The sequence below is a fragment of the Desarmillaria tabescens genome, assembly GCF_030435595.1.
Source record: "Desarmillaria tabescens strain CCBAS 213 chromosome Unknown EV420scaffold_15, whole genome shotgun sequence".
Classification (NCBI taxonomy): Eukaryota; Fungi; Basidiomycota; class Agaricomycetes; order Agaricales; family Physalacriaceae; genus Desarmillaria; species Desarmillaria tabescens.
In genome coordinates this window covers 242,058-261,101 of record NW_026848314.1, presented here as the reverse complement: position 1 = coordinate 261,101, position 19,044 = coordinate 242,058, and the positions used below count along the sequence as shown (strand labels likewise).

Sequence of the window (19,044 nt, the reverse complement as noted above, 5' to 3'; positions counted from 1 at the left end):
ATGGGGAAACGTAAGAAGGATTGTGTCACGAATCCGATCGGCAAGTAGTCAGTGACTGCTTCTGCTGTTTGGAAGTTATACTTAGCACCGTTTTACGGGTTGCCGCCGCTGGGCGCTCGGACTTACAGATCAATGGCAGTTATTAGTGAGCAAACGAAGAAACCGAAAACATGGATGGCCGGTCAAATCCGTTCATGTGAACCTGTTGATGCTGTCTTGAAAGTTGATGGTGATCTTAAACGTCATGGTCGGACAGCTGCAAATGTGCGTGATGCCGCCCTATTTTCACTCGTACGATCATCCTGAGATGATGCACCACAGTGATGTTCCCGTCGGGCGAGATCCATTTGAAAATCACAGTCGTTCAATGCCTGAATTGAATGCCAATTTGAATATGACGTACTGTGGCGTGGTTGCTGCAGGTCTTGTCACCTCCGTGGACTTCTTGTTTTCTTGATTCTGAAGAACGACAACACACTTTGGTCTTACCCGAATATCGAGTTTTCCGGACTTATGCGCTGCTTCTGTGGCCCCCTTCGCCGCGCCGTCGGGCATCTATTAGAAATTTTAAGTTAACGTCGCTTTCGCTCTCCATGAGGATACTCAGCGCTGGAGTCGAGGCATAATAATATAGTATATTCGTGACTGCCGATAACACCGCAGGGGGTTCCCTCACACAAAGCCTCCGGCGCGCCGCTTCCAGCTGATGATGTCCCTTTAGTAAGGGTAGTATACAGCTCGGTTAGTTCGGATTCCTTCCGAGTGTCTCCCTTGGGACACCTGCTACGGAGGAGGCTCCGAGACCCTGCCTATGGAAGCTACTACGGTTTTGAAAAACAAATGAATCTGATCATCAATTGTGAATTCGCAACTGTGGGAACTGCAGGGTCTTTATATCTAGCTCTCTGGCCGCCTTCGTTTTGTCAAATCCCTGCCGCACATTTCCCCTCGCCTACTACTATGACTCGTGGTCGCAAGAAAGATCTTACTATTCCTCCCACTCGCGCGTTGACTCAGCAGCGGGACTACCGAGCCCGCCGCGCTCAATATGTTAATGACCTCGAAGAAAAGTGTCGGGCGCTCGAGATAGAGAACTCTGACCTCCGACAAGAAGTGCGCTCTTTGCGCGTTAAATTACCTTCTGCGACTGTGCATAACCCTCAAATGGTCAGTATGGCGCTCTATATCTTGGCGCTGGTGATGCTCACAGCGGTCGTTGTCGTGCAGGTACAAGCCTCCGCGCAATTGATGCAGGACCTGTCCACTGTGTCAGAGACACTAGCACGATTTCAGCATGTCGTATTTTCCGAGGTTAATACCTTCCCGCCGCCCATGCCGATACCACGTACGGAGAGTGGGAACTTGTCCAATAGTATGCCGTCGCCTGTTTCTCTTGCTGCCTCTCCCAGCACACCCCACGCCACTGTCGACAAGAACGGCGCATTTTCCCGGTCATACCAAAACATACCGAGGTTTCCTCGCGATATTCTGTGCGATCGAGACCGTGATAACACGAGGTACGTGATCTCCGGTTGCTGCAGTCGTTCATCTTTTCTGACGTGGTTCCTTATTAATGTCAGTGCAGACTCTAGTGGCCGTTTGTATGACAATGAGTCTGACAGTTCTCATTCAGATGAAGACCATCTGACACACAGGGACAACTCGTCTCGGCCGTATTCATATACGGATTCTTCCCACTCATTACCATATCATTCAGCAGCATAGTATTTTCGACACATCCGGATGGGACGATTTGTTCACATACTGTATTATAGCCGATTGTAGAATAGATGGATTGAATGCTTAGCATTAATTAGTTTCATAGTACTTGTTTTGTTAGTCGTCTCAATTGGTGCGAATATTATGAAGGCATGCAAATTATAGATGTGAGAGGCGCGTTGTCCATATAAGTATTATATTATGATTCCACACAAGGCATAATAATACATCTCAAACACAGAGCTAGTCCATACAACCATAAATATCGTAGTACAATCGCCGTTCAGATCTCATAAGGATGCTTAACTAGTTCATCGTAGAGTTCGGGAGGAAGGTCGCGTACCAACGTGACAGCAATACCGATGACAGGTACAGCCTCAAGAGGAGGGAACGTACGAAGCAAACGCATAGGGCTAAGACGCATTGTCAGCTTCAAACGGAGAACAAGTGGATTGCTTACCTGGGAGAGCTCATAACCTCATCTCTGATGAGAAGAAGCTGTGCAATGACACAAAGCACATTGAGATGCACTCCGAAAGCGAGAAGAAAGTCCCATAGACGGAGCACTTGGTCTAGAGGGGGAGTGCATGCACACAGCGTCAGGACGGCTATGATCGATATCAGAAAGACGAGAATGGCTCGGAGACGTTAACACCCACAAGGAAATGCGTATATTTCTGCCGACAGGTTCTTCTTGCGCAAAAGATCAAATAAGTCTGGGTCGACTATTTTGAGGCACTTGTCAAGAAGCTAATCAAAGTCAGTGAATTTCTGGGCGCGAAGGGACACAAAAGAGATGGGGCATACCTTCAGGCCCCGATGTACTCCATCAAGCGTGGGCTGGACGTAAAGAGGACAAAATTCCTCAATGAACTTTGAGAAGCAATAGAAAGCTTCAAGTTCCGATGGCATTGTAAAAAGAAATGGAGCCGCAAGAACATTCATGCCTTGGACATAAGTAAATCCTAATTGATGCGACTCTTGTCGGTCTGTCAACGGTTGAAAAAATTAGCCGCACATAAGGCTAAAGAATGGAGTCCATTCTGACCATGATTCTTCCACACGAATGCGTCCAACAGACGAACTAGCATGTCTTCTCGCACGCGCTCTTTGAAGCCGCGATCAGTCGCCAAAGTCCTGATGTAGCAGCATGAACAACAAACTCCCCCATGTGAATGGTTGAAACACACACCGAAACGTATCGTTTCTAATTTTCTCTCTGACTTCGCAGGGGCCCCGTGCAACATATTTCAAGTACGTGTCCGCGGATAAGTCATTGATGCGTAGAAGTATCTTCCATATCCGGGGCCGTAGCGTCGGATCCTATAGAACATAAGTTGCAATTAAAGTGAATTTGAAACTGTACGCACAGTAGCTGAAGGAATCCCATCTACAAGGATCATCCGTCGAAGTTTCTTGGTTCCATCGTCGACTTCGCCTGATGCACGCGACTTGGATGAGATCTTCGGTTGGTTAAGGAGCCTGGCAAATGAATGAGCAGTTGCGGTGCTCGAGGACATCGTGGAGGGGATTCGGAAGGAATTAATTGACCTGGTGCATGTGGGCGTTGGTGGGTGCAGGGAGAATATGTTTGTTGACACGTGTTGTCCTGGCGCCTTCAACACGTCTACGCGCCGCTGCACATGGCTTGCACCCGAACGCCTATGGACGTCCCTTTCATTTCTTCTGGAGCGTCCAGTAGGCGGCACTACACTCTCGTTCGTAACGTGGAGACCGCCCAGTCAGCACAGCAGGCCGACGAGTACATATTCGCTGAGGTTCGATCCATTCAAAGTCAATTCAATGACCCAAGGCTGTCTTTGGTGGGTTGCGCCCATTTTTGCCGAACGAGAGCAGGATCACGAACTTGATTAAAATTTCAGCGGAGCTGCAAAGAACTTCTGATTGTACTGCTCTATTGCTATAACGCGGTGACAACGAGCGGGCTAAAACAGGAGGCCTTATACTTTGCGATTCCCCATGCGATTAACTTGGCTGAAGCAGCTTCCAATGCCAAGGACAAGCGGATCGGTGCGTCGCTACAGAAAAGGAGAAACGTCGTTACCCATTGTATCCTGTCAGGCTATCTGTTTTGTTCCGAAATTATGCCTCCCAACCACGAGTTACAACTCATGCTTGTGAACACCTTGCGCAAGGTCTGCATAGCCTAACTGTCTAAGCCCGTCGTTCTTCAACTTTTGATAGGATTTAGAAGACTCTTCCCTCATGCGAATATGCCTTGCCTTGGACAACCTCATAGCTTCGTCAACAGAAGACGTGATCCCCGCCGTGCAAGCCCGACTTCACGATCTACTAGTTCATAACTCGTCAGTATGTGCGCTGATGCTTGTTATACACACTCGTTGACGTATTCCGTCTTCATTTTAGACCTTATATTCGCCGTCGAGCCCTATTGGTATACAGGGCCTTGTCCAGACATGATCCCGACCTTATGAAACCCATCATTCCCACCGTGATGAAGAGAATGAAAGACCATGACCCTTCTGTGTCGGGTTCCGCCATTGCGATATCGGCGTCAATTAGTGATGTGCGCCCTTCCATTCAAATACGCCATTCTCTTCGCTGATACGACGGACTGACAGAACCGCGACATCCACAAGCTTACCAATGAGCTTTTTTCCTCAGTATCAACAATCGGGCATCCTGAGTCGAGGTACTGGCTGCTCACAATTATTCGAACACTCCGAAATTTAGGGTTGGTTCCATTTCATGTGACTCGCGGCCATACTCACGGAATTCATAGCCTGAATGATACCAACCTGCCAAATGTCATTAGATTAATTCGATCGGCTTCAACCAGTAAGGACTATGGTTAGCACAATATTCTTTAGCCGTGATCGCGTTTGACGTCTTTACACAAATCAGGTCTGCTCCGTGAAGCAGCACTACTTCTTGGAGAGATAAGAAACGAGGCGTTTTTTAACGTCGCGATGTCATCCAGGCGGGCCCCGGTCGAGAGCATAAGGGAGATCCTCGTGTCCCGAGAACCGAACGAACAATACCTCTTCCTATCATGTCTCGAGTGTGTCCACCCCATGTGGTGGGCAGGAATCACACCTGAATGTCCCGCCGTCTTAGAGGAATGGGAAGTAGAACGATTCATGCAGCTGCTCGACTCTGCTGATCCGTTGATTCGGCGCAAGGCAAATCCCATTCTAACTATGGTCTTAGCTGCTACTTATCTACTGGCAGACTCTGAAAATTCTTAACAGAGTCGACCCTGACATCATTTCGGCGTATTATGCTCAGTCTGTGCGGGCACTGCCGGCCGAAATGCCATACAATAACAAAGTGGAATCTACATGGCGGTTATTAGAAGTGTTACAAGTACAGTTTGCAGGTGATGGAGAGCAGTATAGTCGCCAGACTCTGGAACTCTTCAGGCATGTCGAATCGGTAGGTCCGTCGGACTCCCAACGTGTCCTGGATGCTGCAGTCGAGAAAGTTCTGTCATTTATTAGAGACAGTCGGTCGCCTCACTACTTTTCGCATACACATCAGCTTATTGTGTTACAGGCAGCTCGATGTTCCAGATCGCATCTTCCACCGTATTTTTGGCTCGCCTCACGGACGGTGAAGACATGGGCCCGACGATGATGGTCATCGTCGCTGCTCTCGGATGTGAATACTGCGAACTATTGTCTTTGCCTCCAAAGGATGTTTTGAATGCTCTGTCGTCGAGGCTGGCCTCCTCAACTGGTGAGCACTATCAGGCAAATCACATGAAAGCATAAAACGATCCTTCTGCAGCGTCCATCCAAGATGTCTGTCTAGTCTCGATGCTCCGAATTAGTGCAGAATGCGACACAGTGCCCGAAGAGGTCAAACTTGCGGTGTCCGGGTTGGCTGAGACTTCTAGACAATATATCCGACGAGTCCGTTTCTTGGATAGTTCCGATTAATGTGTGCTGACCAGACGACCGTGAAATAGCGCTGCGAACAGTTTTTGAAGCTCTCAACGCAAAAAGATGTACTGAAGTCGATCTTGCGCTCTGCTAGATCACTGACGGTAGGACCCCCGCTTATGTCGCTATGAATGGAAGTTTATTATACACACAGCTTCCTCATGTTCTGGAGGCATTGGTGCAACAAGGCTCGAAGTTGAGCTCGACCTCTCTGCCAACGTCACCCCAAAAGCCATCTGGGAGTCTCTCGCTCACCGCATCTCCATCTTTGGGAGCTAGCAAGCTGCGATACGATGCATACGAGAAACCTGCACCCATTCCTCGACTACGCGGTCGCCGACCATCAAGTGTCCGCAGTGAATCAACGTCCGGTTCTAATCCCGCACTCTCGAGAACGGTCACCGCTGGGGATCTGGCCTTGGCCGCGCAGGAGTTTGAGATGATGTCTTTGGTAGAGCCCTCTTTTTGGACTTCGCCGTTACAGCCCCTCATGTCTTGATATCAAGTCTTCACCACAAACACGACCAACAGACCAGGTAAGGATCGTATAAATACAAATTATGTGACAGCGGTTGATTATCTGGCTCTTCTGTAGGTCGCACGGCCCGACCTTATTGCATTCGACACACCGTTTATCAGTGATCCCGATCCGACTGACTTTGAAACCAGCTGGAACGCCCTTGGCCCATCGACTTCAGCGCGAGGGTGGTTTGAAGGTTCAGTGGACATCCTCCTGGAACGCTTGAAGGGTGTGGACGGGAATGAGATCAAAGTCTTTCCTGCGGGTGAACCGCCGTTTGAAGGTATGTGATCTCCCCAGTCTGGACCGCTAAATTTAAGTTGCCTGCATCCGTTTAGGGGAAGTGAAGGTCATTCTGCAGCAGTCATCCGAAACGGTTCTTCGGCTTCGTGCGAGTGACGACGGTGGTTGTTTATGGCGGCTACGATGTGGTGACGCGCAGTTGCGTGTAAGGATTAAGCGTGCCCTGGTGGAGGAGTAAAATTGTGTGTACGGGCTGTTTCAAGAAACTGTGTCGGTGTCCGGTTGCCAAGGTAAACTCGTTTGTCTTGAGAGATTTACTATGATAGGAAGGTTGCCTCCAGGCATCGTTTGAAGAAGAACTGGTACCTGGAGGACAGGGAATTATTTCTTTAACAAGAGGCGAGTGCTATAGATCCGCTACGTCGGCGGGATTGTGCATGTGAAGACCGTTGTCCAGGTGAATCATTCCGAAAATCAAGGAGAATGAAGGGTATCTCCCAATTATTAGCAGTCAAAGTGATTGGAACGATGACGGTATAGCAAGCAGTTCCGCATTTTTACTAGCTCATAATACCAACGAGCGGGTCCTAGATCATTCCATCTGATAACAAACAATCTTTTCGTCGACTAAGACCTACCTAGAAGCTGACTTTGAAAGTGGGTGGAGTACACATTATCCGTTTTCTTCCAGATGTCGTGATCAGAAAAGACGTCGAGCTAAATGCCGCTTAAATATAGAGCGTCGTAACTAAGTGCGTTCGAGACGGACGCAGTTATCGACCGTGGTGTAATCTTTTCAACGATGTATTAATGGAAGAATAGAATATTTGACAATCAAATATCACCTTGGTGAACATTTGGTGAAAGGAAGACCGTATGTAGCAGGGCCTGGTAGCCATACGTTATGAGTCGGATGCTATCCTGGCCAGCTGAGCAAACATACTAGAGTATTTGCAGCACTAGCAAAGACATACATGAGTACAAATGAATACGACTCCTCGGAATTAGAGTGTTTGTACTGCGCGCTGCAAGAATAGAGAGATATAAGTAGATATAAGTAGTTCTAAAATCTCGCGTCTGGGCTATGAATATATCACCCATGATATATTTTTTGTCAGGGCGATTCAGTTGACATCAGTAGATTCATGCTAGCCTCCCTCGACTCTCGAGCCATACGCAAAGTGGAAAGGTCTCTTTGTTCAAACAAGTTTATCTTTGGGAGAGTATACATTATTCCCTGCTGACTGAGAATACGCGACCGTTGACGAATAGCAGTTTGCCGAGTAATCTTGTGGCTGACATATTGGATCATGATGCACATTCGGAGCTTGGGGATCGTGGGAAAATGACGATCGTCATATAAGACCGTGCTCGTTGAAACCGGAAGAAATTTTCAAGGAACCCCCTTCCAACGCAATCCCTCTGTCTACCACTGTCATCGCTTTTTATTGTTATTCCCTCAACCTATATGATTCCACCCTCACTGCAGTATGTTCTCTTTCTTTCCTTCTTCAAGGATTTGGAAGTAACAGTCTTGCGTCAGTTATACAAGACAGATTAACAACATACACTTCGGTCCACTTGCTGCCTTCCTTGTCGACACCGACCGTCCTCCTTAGGTGATTGCCTTTCTAACGACACATGGGATAATTGCTCTGCTCTTAACTGTGGTCGTCTTGCTCCGAGATCATAGACAATAGAAAAACCTAAACGACTTTCAGCAGATTCAAACAACGAACCATTGGAAAACATACCCAGGAAATAATCATTCATTCTACCAGATACCTTCAGCCAAACATGTACGCACTCAAAACTCCTTTCTTCCGTCCAGCCAGCCGCCCTTTCTCGCCCTCCCCACCCCCAGCGCAGCCTTCACGCCCAGATTCCGATGTATCTTTCGAGAGATCTCGCCCTTTGACCAGGTTGTCATTGACAACATTCCGGCGCCCGTCTCCAGCGCCAGCGCCAGAGCCAGCAAGGGCCCCCACGGCGACCACGCTGGTGCAGGATGGATCGTACCTGGAGATACTGAGCCTCAAGCTAAGCGAGGCCGTTTCAAGGGCCGTAGCCCAGCCTAGTGGTCCACCAGCTGTACACGAGCTGGTGTCCGGGCGGCGACCGATCCCCGCAGGTCGCGGTCGGGCATTGGGTTCCCTCATTGCGTCGTGCGTTGGCGTTTTACCTCGTAATATCTGATGTCGATCTCATTAAACTTGAAATTGACAGTGAGCTACGTGCAGCTAGTGAAACCCCGCATCTGTACCGGGCCGTTTTGCGATCCCTTCACAGGCCTTTGTCTGTGCTCCTCGGCAACCTTTCTGCAAGTTTACTCTCCCACCTTTCCTCACCAACGCTTCTAGCTCTTCCGTCAACTGCGCCTCAGACTCAAGCACTCAACCCTATTCAGCTCCATGCCGTCGCTATCGCGACATTCGCTGGCGAGTTGTTGGAAACATTTGATGACTTCGCCCTAGGACTTGATGGGGGCCTGCGCGGAGATGGCCTGAAGCACATCCGAGAAGGATTAACTTCCCTTGTTAATCGGGTAGTACATCCTTTCTTGGGGCTGATGAAGAGCGAGCTGCATCCCCTTGTGGAATCCTTGCAGGCGCTGGCTATTTCATTTACCGGAAAGAACTCTCCAAGTGGCAAAACGTCGAGTCATCTACACCCATCCATCGTTAGGCTACAGACCGTAATCCCAGCGTACTCCAAAGCTATTACGAGATACTCGGCGACACCGATATCTCAAACAAACCTGGCTACCTTCCTCATATCTATCATATGGAGAGGTCTGTTAGCTTTGACGTCGCGCCCATATGTTGCACCGACGCCACCAGCATCTCCCACGAGTCTTCCCGGTGTAGTCAGAAAGCGTCGTGGCTCTTACACTTACCCTCCGACATCATCTCCGGGACGATTCGCGATCAAGCTTCCGTCATCTAGGCCTCCCTCGCCACCGGATTTGGCGGTATCATCCTCTGTGACTGCCGATGCGCAAGCACTTTATGATATCCTGAACCAACTCCCTAGACCCGACGCCCGTAACGCGGACACAAGATTGGCTAGAGAAGCGGTTGACGAAGCATTTGACGCCTTGAAAGCGCTCCCGGCATTCTTTGACGTGGTCTCCTCCGCTTCTCCGGCTCATTCGGTGGATGACATTGTTCAACAGTTAGCTACGGCAGCGAAGGATCTACCTACGCTCATTGCATTGCCAACGGTGCTTCACGTATACGGCCCGTCTTGGATGCAATCCGTTCCGGCAATGCTCGGCATATCTGATTCAGACTACCGGAACGGCTGTCTAACCGGGTTTGGGAGAGCGGAGGAGTGTGCGACTGCCGTAGGGCAGCGTCTGCTTGATATCCTCACCCCAGCTCTGGGTCCTGGTACCGTTCTATGCAAATGGTTAGAGGTGGAGTTAGCCGAAGACCCGTTCCCACTCAACATGTAACAAATCAGCGCTCCGCTGTTAGTAGGATAGACGTATTACTGTTCGTTCGTACATTTCTTTTAGCAAGTCCTCTTTTTAGATCTCATGACGACCTTTCGATAGCACTTTTATACGTGCTACATGCTGTGTATGCTAAATTGTCTCTGCAATTCTATTTTCGTTATTTGCCGACCGGCCATTGGAGACTGATAAACTTTTACCTATGGCTTCCCGGGTGTGGCGTCGGCTACGCTGTTATCCTTTGTGGGAAGAGTGGCGGGCTGATGACGGTACCGGTGTTGACGGTCAACTTTGGTGTTATTTACCAGTTCTGCGGCGAGGCTAAGTTACTTTTCTCACTGTCAACCTTAACTGTTGCCTTGGATACCCCACGAAATTCTTGGCTGCTGAGGAAAGCGCTGGTTGGGGGCTTGGCTATGGAAGCATAGTAGCACAGCGAACAGGTGACGTGTGTACAGTCTTTGTGAATTTCTTACATATCTAGGTGTATGTTCCCCGTTGCTGGGAAAAACGCTGGTTTGAAATTTGGCTACCGATTCTTGGGGACAATTAAAACGTAACGTAACGTTCATACACTCTAATAAATGAATTTTTTTACTCATGTCTACAGTATTGCTGCACGCGGAGAGCAGGAATTATTTTTTTTTTACTCTCTTAGCCGGAAAGGCGACTGCACCCGTAATTGAAGCATGGCCAGTTCACATCCCTCCTGCGCTACTATCCAAGCTCGTACCGTACCGGCCTTTTGGATGTACCACTCTATTTTACTCACGAGTTCCAGCAATTCGTTACGCACCACGCGTCTTGTATCTCCCAAACGTGATTGGACGTGCTACCGGAGGGATAGAGGTATAAAGGTGTAGGCTAGGAGGGTATTGAGAGCCAGTTCCTCCTCTGCAATGTTTCTTGCTACAGGTTTCTTGGTTCTCTCCCTTCTCCTCGCAGTGCAGGGTAGGACTCTGCTTGTGGTTGCTGCGGAGACTAGCTGATTTCATGCGTAGCGGCTACTACGAGTCGTCCCCAGGGCTTCACTTGTGCTACTGGGCAGACCGTATCAAACAAGGCTTGTTGCGCCTTGTTTCCTGTCATGGATGATATCCAACAGAACCTCTTCGATGGAGGTGAATGCGGTGAAGAGGTTGGTGATGGGATTCGTGCATTGAGTTTCTATTATTGATCACTCTTTAAGGTTCACGAGTCTTTACGTCTCACCTTCCACGATGCTATTGGATTTTCTCGTTCTATGCAGTACTGAATTCCGTCTATATTATTGCTGTTCTTCCCACTCAAATCGCAAATAGTGTCCTAGGAGGCGCTGATGGATCTATCGTTACCTTTTCCGATATCGAACTTGCGTTCCACGCTAATGCCGGAATAGGTATCTTGTTTATGCATTTTCTTCGAGTCTTATAAGGCGCTGACAATGCATCTCCCAGATGAGATTGTGAATGCTCAGCGTCCCTTCATTGAAGCTCACAACGCGACTTTGAGTACCGGAGATTTGTATGTCTACTCTGCACTGTATGATACCGTACTCCATTCTCACACTGCTTGGATAACAGTATCCAATTCGCCGGTGCCGTTGGAGTTTCGAACTGTCCGGGCGCTCCTCGTCTCAACTTCTTCTTGGGCCGTCCGGAAGCGAAAGAGGCTTCGCCGGACTTGTTGGTCCCCGAGCCCTTTGACTCTACGGACAAGATCTTGGCCAGGTTTAGCGACGCGAGTTTCAATTCAAATGAGGTCGTTGCACTCCTTGCTTCGCATACCATTGCCGCTGCGGATCTTGTGGATCCGACTGTGAGGAGTCTTGAATGTTATTATATTGGAGGTATATGGTGTCACTGATTGTTGCATCGATTGCAGATTCCGAGGTAGGTCGCTACCTTTCTCCGAGGGGCTTACAATCTGATCATGTCCTGTACAGGACCCCATTTGACTCGACACCGGGCATATACGACAGCCAATTTTTCATTGAAGTCCAACTGCACGGTACACTATTCCCAGGGTAGGTCTTTCTACGCATTATTGCTACATATGAAACCGATACCTGCCACCTTTAGAACCAGCGGAAACCAAGGAGAGGTAGAATCGGCCATTGAGGGTGAAATACGTTTGCAATCCGATGCTGAGGTATGCTTCTCGACTTCGTTTGGCTGATATACATTCTTACCGCTACACTCTCACAGATAGCTAGAGGTACTGACATGGATTCCTTACTCTATGAATATAATGCTAACACCACATGCCAGACGGCAGGACTGCGTGCGAGTGGCAATCACTGATGAGTATGTCGCTTCTGGTTCACTCGCAGCCTAGAAGCTAGCTGACAGAGAAATTTTCAAGCTGATCACGCCAAGTTACAGCGAGTTTTCAAGGACGCGATGCTCAAGTTATCCATCCTGGGCCACAACGAGGGGGACCTTATCGATTGCTCTGATGTTATTCCGGTTCCACCTGTTTTGCCGAGCAATGCGGGCCCCCATTTTCCACCTAACATTACGAGGAAGGACGTAGATGTTGCAGTACGTATGTAGCGACCGGTATGGAGGTTTGACTGAAAAGAAGTTTACAGTGCGCCTTTTCGCCTTTCCCGGCTCTCACTGCGTTACCGGGACCAGCCACTTCCGTTTCACCCGTGTACGTAGCCTGCAATCCTTCTACATTTTTGAAGGTACTTGAGCTCATTCCGTTACAGGCCTCCTTCGTGAAAGTTGGTGATAACCCTTGTCTCATATATCATCTATGCATGTCGTCTTGGGTTACTGGCCGAGTAGTTATATATGGAATTCAGAATAAGATGTACACCATTAGTTACAGAAAGTAAATGCAGGAAAAATGACCAGTAACGGCAGGGGTGGCGGCATGTAAACATTACCATGACATGTCTGGAACATAGGCGTTAAAGCTATAACACGGGCATCAGAGAGTTCTCACCATTTTCGAGTTTCACCTTTCGGATGTCATTCATGATGCTTGCAACATGTTTATCTAGCATTTCGACGTAAGGTTTCAAGGATGTTCTTTGCCAATCTGGACAGACGTGTCAGCCAGCGTACCTATGTTCGACGCAGAAGCCTTACCAGAATCACTGTCTCCGGATTCTTCCTTACCCTCAATGTGATTTAGCTCTTCGAGTAGCTGACCCACTGTCGGCACTTTCTCCGGATCAAACTCCTCTATACTCGTCGGATCGACGGGCACGCAGACTCGGCCTGTCCCGGGGTGTACAACAAAAGGTGCCTTGAGCAGATGGTTTCTATGTTTCGAGACCTCTGCATCGAGGCGAGGATAGGTGTACTGGAGAATGATATCTTCTAATGCTGCCGTCAATGTTGCCTATTGCCAAGTCAACATCAGCGTTGATAAACAAATGGAGATGTCGTACTTTTTCCGACGACTTTTTTATCTGAGCTTTGAGGTCTGTCCATTTCTCTGACGAGGACCGCGTCGGGTCAGCCGACCATTTGGTCCGAAGAGCATCGACAACATCAGGAACGGGTAGAAGCTTTAAAAGAGCTTCATATCCCTCTTCCGTGGCAAAACAATCTTGATCTTGGAGGATAAGATCGGTAAAAACCTCAGCAAGGTCTTGTAGGCATTCTCTATTATCGTCGTAAGCCAAACAAAAAGAGTAATAATGTCACCACTTACTGCAGCGACGGTGGTAGAGCCCGAGAACCAATACGAACGTTGACTTTCTTCCCCGGCTCCTTCCCACCCTGCACGACTGTCAGCCAATTAACCATTGCCCTCCGCTCCTCGTCGGTCAGCTCCATCGCTTCCTTATCTGATACCCACAAGTGGATTCCACGTCGACCAGAATAGACCCATAGTAGGTGTTGATATCCAAACTGGTCCCGAATGGCCGTATCTAAGACGTGGACAGCGGCAGATATGAAACCCCAGCAACGCCTACAGATAGCAGTCTCTGAACAGCATGTGCGAATGGGGTCATAATCCGTCATATCGATATCAAATACCAGTTCACGTTGAACAGGGAAGAATGCCCCTTGACGCGCAGTTCTCCGATCCTTTGGCTGCAAGACAGTTATATTCAAATTTTATCGACAAACGCGTCGAATGCCACTTACGCGAACGCTGTACATGGGTCCAATTTCGAATCGAGATGGATTGAGATGGCAGACCTGCTTTTTCAGCTCTTCTGCATTTGGAAATGAGTTGTACCGAAGGTAGATATCCCCTGGGAGCGTAAAAGCGAATTCGCGGTGGGTGAACAAGCGTGTTGGAGCATGTTGTTGGTTTAACCAGGTGAATATGGAGCGAAATGGGTATAAGCGACGATAAAAAAGACGCATCGCATCTGGAGAAAACGAGTCGATGTCGCTGGAAGGAATAGCCATGGTGGTAGAAGGTAGAACCTGATAGGAAGACAGTCACATACACGTAAGTGTCACCCCACGTGATTGTTACGCGTCAACGATTTCCATTTGGAAATTCACCTTTTATGATTCACCTCCAGCCGTCAATGTCAAGCACTCAGGTCGACGGGCTTCTCGCCCAAGCTTTCTTGTCGATTTCAACTGCTTCCTGGCTCACAGTTGGTACTAGTAAGGTATGAACAAAGTATTGGATATCCAGGTTCCCGAGTACTTTATTGACATTTTTCATGCACGAAACGATGGTTAGACGTGCTCCATAGGTGTAATTGGAGTAGTCCACGACCTCGCTCACTTGTTTAGTTCCCGAGGTTCTGGTACCGCGGATTTTTGGCTCTTTTTGTCACCCGATACAGCTGTTGCGCTGTGAAATTTATACAGGTCTCTATCCAGCTTCCAGTTATCTTTCCCTGTAGTTTTGTCAACAACCACATTATGGCGACCATCTTCTACCATAATTAGTGACATTAAATATGATGAAATTATTCGGTAAGATTTAGCAACTCGTTGTAATTCTCAGTACTTACCGCCGACTTCCAATATAGTTCCCGGCTCACAGATGCAACCGTACCATATGCTTGACAGAACAACTGCAGCCACCTCGTGTAGTTGACTGTTCTGATATCTTGGAAACCTCAATAATCCAAACGTGGACCCCGACTGACAGTTCTGTATTGCTGAGAAATGCCCATGTGCATCTCGGTGCTCCACCCGTGCCCAATGAAGATGTACAGTACCCGCCTTTGACACTCATCCACTACACTCATTAAACTATTCTCCCACCACGCGGTGGAAGGACCAGCCCTGTCATTAATTTGAGGGTGTCGGTTTTTTTTAATATCAGCAATATATTTGATGCAGTGAGATTCCCCGTAAGTATTTGCTATGGCCCAGGCTAATCTGCTATTCGTATATGGTCAGCCTAGATTTTGACAAGGCTGGGACGCCCCCACAACTCTGTCGACCATGTTATTTCGGAGATTCTCAGTCAGGGAAGCCATGTTTCGCCTGGTTTAACGACTGCGCACATCAATCGAAGCTAAATCGATAAAAGCCAAGACAAAGATCGCGTAAATCAAGAGACGTAAATCATGCGGAATACACTCGATTACACGACATTTGACCTATCTCAAAGTCCCAAAAACCTTCCCTTTGATCTTCGGCCGGAAATGCGCAGTTCAGGAAGGCAGATTGACTGTCCTCATTCTACGGCGTCCGCTAGGAGCATGTGTGTCTCGCAATCGGTGCCGCTTATGAACAGCGAAGAGCCAATAGAAAGGGAGGTATTGTACAATACTCTTTCTCCTCGGACCTGGCCACAATTTCCGCTAATCGTCTTGGGCCAATCAGACGACAGAGAACAGTAATTCCACCAGAATCTCAAGCCTTGGTATTCCGTTTCACTACCGAGCCCTCATGGCTGGGGTCTATGGACCATGGGATATAACTCCATTTTGCACCCAGCGACTGCGGACGGTAAGCCTTTAAGATGCGAGGAGAGCTGTTAGTAGTCTCTATCCAAAGATTCCTGCCTTGGTTCCCACTGCAATATGGTCTATCTTTTTTCTATCGCGTCCTTTGCTTTACTCGCTACGATTGCCGTCGTCGGGCACCCAGGAGCTGCTCCAATGAGCGGCGCCGAGGTCGCCCGCCGTTCGCAGCTTCAGCAGGCTACCCGCCGCTCTCTTGGGGCATGCCAGGACACCCTGGCGCGCCGTAACAAGATGGAGAAGTCAGCAGCACGTCGTGCGGCCCTAGCTGACGAACTTCGAAAGAAGCGAGGCCTCCCCACTCGTTAGATCTAATTTCCACACACTCTCCGTGTTCTGAGATTTTTATTTTCAGGTTCGCAATACAAGCGCGCTCTCACGTTGGAAGAAGTCTTGAACACCGATCACCACTCGAATGCGACTGGCCTTACGGTCGACTCTGATCCCTTTTCCGCAGACGCGTCCTGCGTGCTCACTCCTGAGCTCGAACAAGGACCTTTCTATGTTAAGGGAGAATACGTCCGCAGGACCGTCTCAGAGGACCAGCCCGGCCTCTATTCCTACGTCGATCTTGAACTTATCGACGTATCGACCTGCGAGCCTCTTACTGGAGTGTACATCGACTTTTGGCACTGCAACTCCACCGGTGTCTATGCGGGAGTTATAGAATCTGGGAATGGTGATTCCAGCGACTTCTCGAACCTCGTGAGTTTATAGTATTGTCCTCATCAAATGGGGAGTCGTCTGACCTGATCCCTTTCCCCTAGGATGCGACGTTCCTCCGTGGCATTCAGCCGACTAACGATGAAGGATACGCGTCGTTTGAGACCGTCTTCCCTGGTACGTTCACCCGCTCCTTACTTGTCTACTAACAGAATTTTGAAACGCGTATTTCCAAGACACTATTCCGGCCGAGCCACCCATTTCCACACCGTCGTTCACAGTGACGGGACCCTCTTCGACAACGGTACCTTTACAGCCTCTAGTGAACACCACATCGGTAAAATAAACCTTCAATAAGCATCCCGTCGTTGACGTACTAACGAAAGATACTAGGCCAAATCTTCTTCGACCAATCCTTGATCACCGCGGTTGAACTCACGTCGCCCTACAGCAACAACACCGTCGCGGTCACTACCAACTCTGTTGATCGGGTGTTCGCCCTTGGCGTTGAACCTGATGATGGATCCACTGGTGTCGACCCTGTTCTTGAGTATGTTTACCTTGGTGACGACGTGTCGGACGGTCTTCTTCTGTGAGTTCGATCAGTATCCAATGTGAACTGCGAGTCCTCGACTGACTGGTCTTGCTATGAAAGCTGGGGCACCATCGGCGTCGATATGAGTGCCAGCTTCACCATTTCTCCGGCTGCCACCTTGACTGAGGATGGTGGTGTTCTGAATGAAGGTTCCTCTGGAGGAGGCCCGGGTGAAGAATTTCCTGGTGCCGGAGATGGCAACACCTTTTGACGTGTAGCTGCAACTGCGATAGTGCCCCTTGCCTTTAAGAATCATTTGTCGCGCGACTTTGAATAAATAGTGATACAAACCTCAGAATTGAATGATTTTATCAAGTACATGGCGAGTACTACTCTTGAGTCCCATAGCAATGTAACATCTGAATGAGAAATGCGGAAATGTGTACATTCTTGCATGTACGCTGAGAGTAGCCAAATTTATCCCTTACAGTGAACCTGAATCATACTGAAGACTCCAACGGTTTAAATTTCAAATTTTCTCGTCTCGCCCGGCGATCATAGTCGCACCATTACAGGGTTCATGCCAATCTTTTATTTAACTTTCAGAACAAACGTAGCCCCTTTCACTAAAACAACGCTCACCATGACCACCCTAAAAGTTCAGCGATGAATTCGCCGATATTCTCCGCTCTCATCAACGCTTCTCCGATGAGCACAGCACGGACGCCTTCGTCTTTGTATGTCTGTACGTCTTGCGGATTGGAAATCCCGCTCAGAGCGCACAGGATGACGTCTTTTTCTCGAACCATCTCCACTAATCGGCTCGTCGTCCCCATGTCCACCTGGAAATCATGAAGATTCCGGTTGTTCACGCCAATGACCTTCGCTCCCAGGCCCAAGGCAACTTCCATCTCCTTTGCATTGTTCACCTCCACCAGAGGCTCCATGCCAAGTTTCAACGCGTAGTCATAGAGAATCTTCAGCTGATCGGCCTGAAGCATAGCAACAATGAGGAGAATGGTATCTGCGCCAAAGAGCCTAGCCTCCGCGATTTGGTAAGGGTCAAAGATGAAGTCCTTGCGAAGTACCGCGGGTCGGTTGGGTAGAGAGTCAATCGCCTGGCGCACTAGCCGCATGTCTAGGAGGGAGCCCTTGAACCAGGTTGGCTCAGTAAGGACGGAGATGACGGATGCTCCAGCACGAGCATAGGTCTGCGCTTGCTGGGCGGGGTTGATTTTCATCGCAATTGGTCCTTTCGATGGGCTAGCACGCTTTATTTCTGCCATAAGAGAGATGGAAGATGTAGTGCTGGCTGGATTCTGTTTCAAGCGCTCGACAAAAGAGATGAGCAGCGGTGCAAGGTTCATCAAAAGATAGGTGTCGATATCTTCTGGCGATGCGCCAGGCGTTGATGAAGCTAATTCGACATCTTTCGCGCGTTGAGCGTAGATTTTTTCAAGAATCGAAGGTTTCGACATGGTGTTGGTGTTGGTGTTGTTACCGGCACAAGGTCCCAATAAGGAACGGCCGGGCCCACAGCCCTGACATGGCATGTACTGTGGCCACGAAGGCTCATACCGTTGTGATCACGCTTTTGAGTGTGTCGCGCGTCATGGGGTACCCAAAAAAAGTCATTCACGAATGATATAACGGTACGGTACTAAAACTGCGGAAAACGTTGAATATATATTTAGCGAGAGCTCCAACTATTTTCATATCATCTGCTCCCAGTAGGACGTGTATTACTTCAAAACCAGACGCCGCCGATTTCAACAGATTCGCAAAATGGCCGGTGGCAATCAGGAAAACGGATTTAAAGAAATCAGATCGCAAATCTTCCAAGGATTGTGATCCGTCGCAGTACAACAAAGCGTGCACTTCATCTTCAGCTTCCGATAGGCAGAAGCGGCATAAACGCTGGGAATGAGGGACAGGTGGACGACGGCGTTCAGCCCATCGTAGAACCTCAACGGCGAGAGTATGCGATGATGTCAGCAGTCGGACTAAGGCTTTGCTATGTGCGGGAATAGGTACATTCAGGGAGGAGCGGAAGGATGCCACTGGGGTCTTGTTCGGTGAGGGGAGAGGTAGCAC

At 48.8% G+C, this 19,044-nt stretch overlaps 9 protein-coding genes across 9 annotated transcripts; 5 read left to right on the top strand and 4 right to left on the bottom strand.

Moving 5' to 3' along the window:
• Positions 1 to 698: 698 nt before the first annotated feature.
• On the top strand, positions 699 to 1,681 carry EV420DRAFT_305912 (uncharacterized protein). The gene is made up of 3 exons (XM_060481618.1): positions 699 to 1,167; positions 1,228 to 1,517; positions 1,586 to 1,681. Exons 1-3 carry the CDS (start codon positions 841 to 843, stop codon positions 1,590 to 1,592), a joined length of 624 nt encoding a protein of 207 aa, XP_060331387.1. The 5' UTR covers positions 699 to 840; the 3' UTR covers positions 1,593 to 1,681.
• Positions 1,682 to 1,886: 205 nt separating this feature from the next.
• Positions 1,887 to 3,309, bottom strand: EV420DRAFT_1538660 (TBC-domain-containing protein). The gene is made up of 7 exons (XM_060473016.1): positions 3,090 to 3,309; positions 2,912 to 3,042; positions 2,768 to 2,856; positions 2,527 to 2,708; positions 2,379 to 2,469; positions 2,180 to 2,327; positions 1,887 to 2,132 (listed from the first exon to the last, which is right to left on the bottom strand). Exons 1-7 carry the CDS (start codon positions 3,237 to 3,239, stop codon positions 2,003 to 2,005), a joined length of 921 nt encoding a protein of 306 aa, XP_060331386.1. The 5' UTR covers positions 3,240 to 3,309; the 3' UTR covers positions 1,887 to 2,002.
• A 53-nt stretch (positions 3,310 to 3,362) lies between these two features.
• EV420DRAFT_1642147 (armadillo-type protein) lies at positions 3,363 to 6,646 on the top strand (the record flags this gene model as incomplete). The annotated part of the gene is made up of 16 exons (XM_060477319.1): positions 3,363 to 3,542; positions 3,603 to 3,750; positions 3,802 to 3,875; positions 3,925 to 4,046; positions 4,108 to 4,267; positions 4,323 to 4,435; positions 4,484 to 4,551; positions 4,606 to 4,904; positions 4,933 to 5,206; positions 5,257 to 5,439; positions 5,491 to 5,615; positions 5,672 to 5,749; positions 5,800 to 6,096; positions 6,152 to 6,181; positions 6,241 to 6,448; positions 6,504 to 6,646. 16 exons carry the CDS (start codon positions 3,363 to 3,365, stop codon positions 6,644 to 6,646), a joined length of 2,502 nt encoding a protein of 833 aa, XP_060331385.1.
• A 1,101-nt stretch (positions 6,647 to 7,747) lies between these two features.
• On the top strand, positions 7,748 to 10,043 carry EV420DRAFT_1538624 (uncharacterized protein). The gene is made up of 3 exons (XM_060473015.1): positions 7,748 to 7,896; positions 7,952 to 8,573; positions 8,635 to 10,043. The coding sequence occupies exons 2-3, from the start codon at positions 8,206 to 8,208 to the stop codon at positions 9,863 to 9,865; spliced, it is 1,599 nt and encodes a 532-aa protein (XP_060331384.1). The 5' UTR covers positions 7,748 to 7,896; positions 7,952 to 8,205; the 3' UTR covers positions 9,866 to 10,043.
• A 721-nt stretch (positions 10,044 to 10,764) lies between these two features.
• EV420DRAFT_1642145 (manganese dependent peroxidase 1) lies at positions 10,765 to 12,573 on the top strand (the record flags this gene model as incomplete). Its single annotated transcript, XM_060477318.1, has 14 exons — positions 10,765 to 10,816; positions 10,867 to 11,003; positions 11,055 to 11,113; positions 11,167 to 11,243; positions 11,302 to 11,368; positions 11,428 to 11,662; positions 11,729 to 11,736; positions 11,790 to 11,870; positions 11,926 to 11,995; positions 12,052 to 12,061; positions 12,115 to 12,150; positions 12,209 to 12,387; positions 12,438 to 12,502; positions 12,561 to 12,573. The coding sequence occupies 14 exons, from the start codon at positions 10,765 to 10,767 to the stop codon at positions 12,571 to 12,573; spliced, it is 1,089 nt and encodes a 362-aa protein (XP_060331383.1).
• A 42-nt stretch (positions 12,574 to 12,615) lies between these two features.
• On the bottom strand, positions 12,616 to 14,239 carry EV420DRAFT_1763608 (prim-pol domain-containing protein). Its single transcript, XM_060480747.1, has 6 exons — positions 13,957 to 14,239; positions 13,517 to 13,902; positions 13,251 to 13,467; positions 12,946 to 13,201; positions 12,800 to 12,895; positions 12,616 to 12,750 (listed from the first exon to the last, which is right to left on the bottom strand). The coding sequence occupies exons 1-6, from the start codon at positions 14,224 to 14,226 to the stop codon at positions 12,737 to 12,739; spliced, it is 1,239 nt and encodes a 412-aa protein (XP_060331382.1). The 5' UTR covers positions 14,227 to 14,239; the 3' UTR covers positions 12,616 to 12,736.
• A 1,573-nt stretch (positions 14,240 to 15,812) lies between these two features.
• EV420DRAFT_1269389 (aromatic compound dioxygenase) lies at positions 15,813 to 17,221 on the top strand (the record flags this gene model as incomplete). The annotated part of the gene is made up of 6 exons (XM_060467500.1): positions 15,813 to 16,056; positions 16,108 to 16,457; positions 16,520 to 16,596; positions 16,652 to 16,752; positions 16,809 to 17,007; positions 17,071 to 17,221. 6 exons carry the CDS (start codon positions 15,813 to 15,815, stop codon positions 17,219 to 17,221), a joined length of 1,122 nt encoding a protein of 373 aa, XP_060331381.1.
• Positions 17,222 to 17,588: 367 nt separating this feature from the next.
• On the bottom strand, positions 17,589 to 18,428 carry EV420DRAFT_1269399 (indole-3-glycerol phosphate synthase; the record flags this gene model as incomplete). Its single annotated transcript, XM_060467501.1, has 1 exon — positions 17,589 to 18,428. One exon carries the CDS (start codon positions 18,426 to 18,428, stop codon positions 17,589 to 17,591), a length of 840 nt encoding a protein of 279 aa, XP_060331380.1.
• Positions 18,429 to 18,585: 157 nt separating this feature from the next.
• Positions 18,586 to 18,948, bottom strand: EV420DRAFT_1269480 (uncharacterized protein; the record flags this gene model as incomplete). The annotated part of the gene is made up of 1 exon (XM_060467508.1): positions 18,586 to 18,948. A coding segment is annotated over one exon (363 nt), but the record flags the coding sequence as incomplete, so codon positions are not given.
• Between the last annotated feature and the right edge of the window lie 96 nt (positions 18,949 to 19,044).

What these genes read in the sequence shown, in the direction of transcription:
- EV420DRAFT_1538624 (XM_060473015.1), top strand. Translation starts at nt 8,206, where the DNA reads ATGTACGCACTCAAAACTCCTTTCTTCCGTCCAGCCAGCCGCCCTTTC. An exon ending in TTGGGTTCCCTCATTGCGTC is followed by an intron (nt 8,574 to 8,634) that starts GTGCGTTGGCGT and finishes TGAAATTGACAG; the next exon opens with TGAGCTACGTGCAGCTAGTG.
- EV420DRAFT_305912 (XM_060481618.1), top strand. Translation starts at nt 841, where the DNA reads ATGAATCTGATCATCAATTGTGAATTCGCAACTGTGGGAACTGCAGGG. An exon ending in CTGTGCATAACCCTCAAATG is followed by an intron (nt 1,168 to 1,227) that starts GTCAGTATGGCG and finishes GTTGTCGTGCAG; the next exon opens with GTACAAGCCTCCGCGCAATT.
- EV420DRAFT_1538660 (XM_060473016.1), bottom strand. Translation starts at nt 3,239, where the DNA reads ATGTCCTCGAGCACCGCAACTGCTCATTCATTTGCCAGGCTCCTTAAC. An exon ending in ATGGGATTCCTTCAGCTACT is followed by an intron (nt 3,043 to 3,089) that starts GTGCGTACAGTT and finishes TATGTTCTATAG; the next exon opens with GATCCGACGCTACGGCCCCG. An exon ending in ATTCGTGTGGAAGAATCATG is followed by an intron (nt 2,709 to 2,767) that starts GTCAGAATGGAC and finishes AACCGTTGACAG; the next exon opens with ACCGACAAGAGTCGCATCAA.
- EV420DRAFT_1763608 (XM_060480747.1), bottom strand. Translation starts at nt 14,226, where the DNA reads ATGGCTATTCCTTCCAGCGACATCGACTCGTTTTCTCCAGATGCGATG. An exon ending in TAAAAAAGTCGTCGGAAAAA is followed by an intron (nt 13,202 to 13,250) that starts GTACGACATCTC and finishes ACTTGGCAATAG; the next exon opens with GCAACATTGACGGCAGCATT. An exon ending in ATCCGGAGACAGTGATTCTG is followed by an intron (nt 12,896 to 12,945) that starts GTAAGGCTTCTG and finishes ACGTCTGTCCAG; the next exon opens with ATTGGCAAAGAACATCCTTG.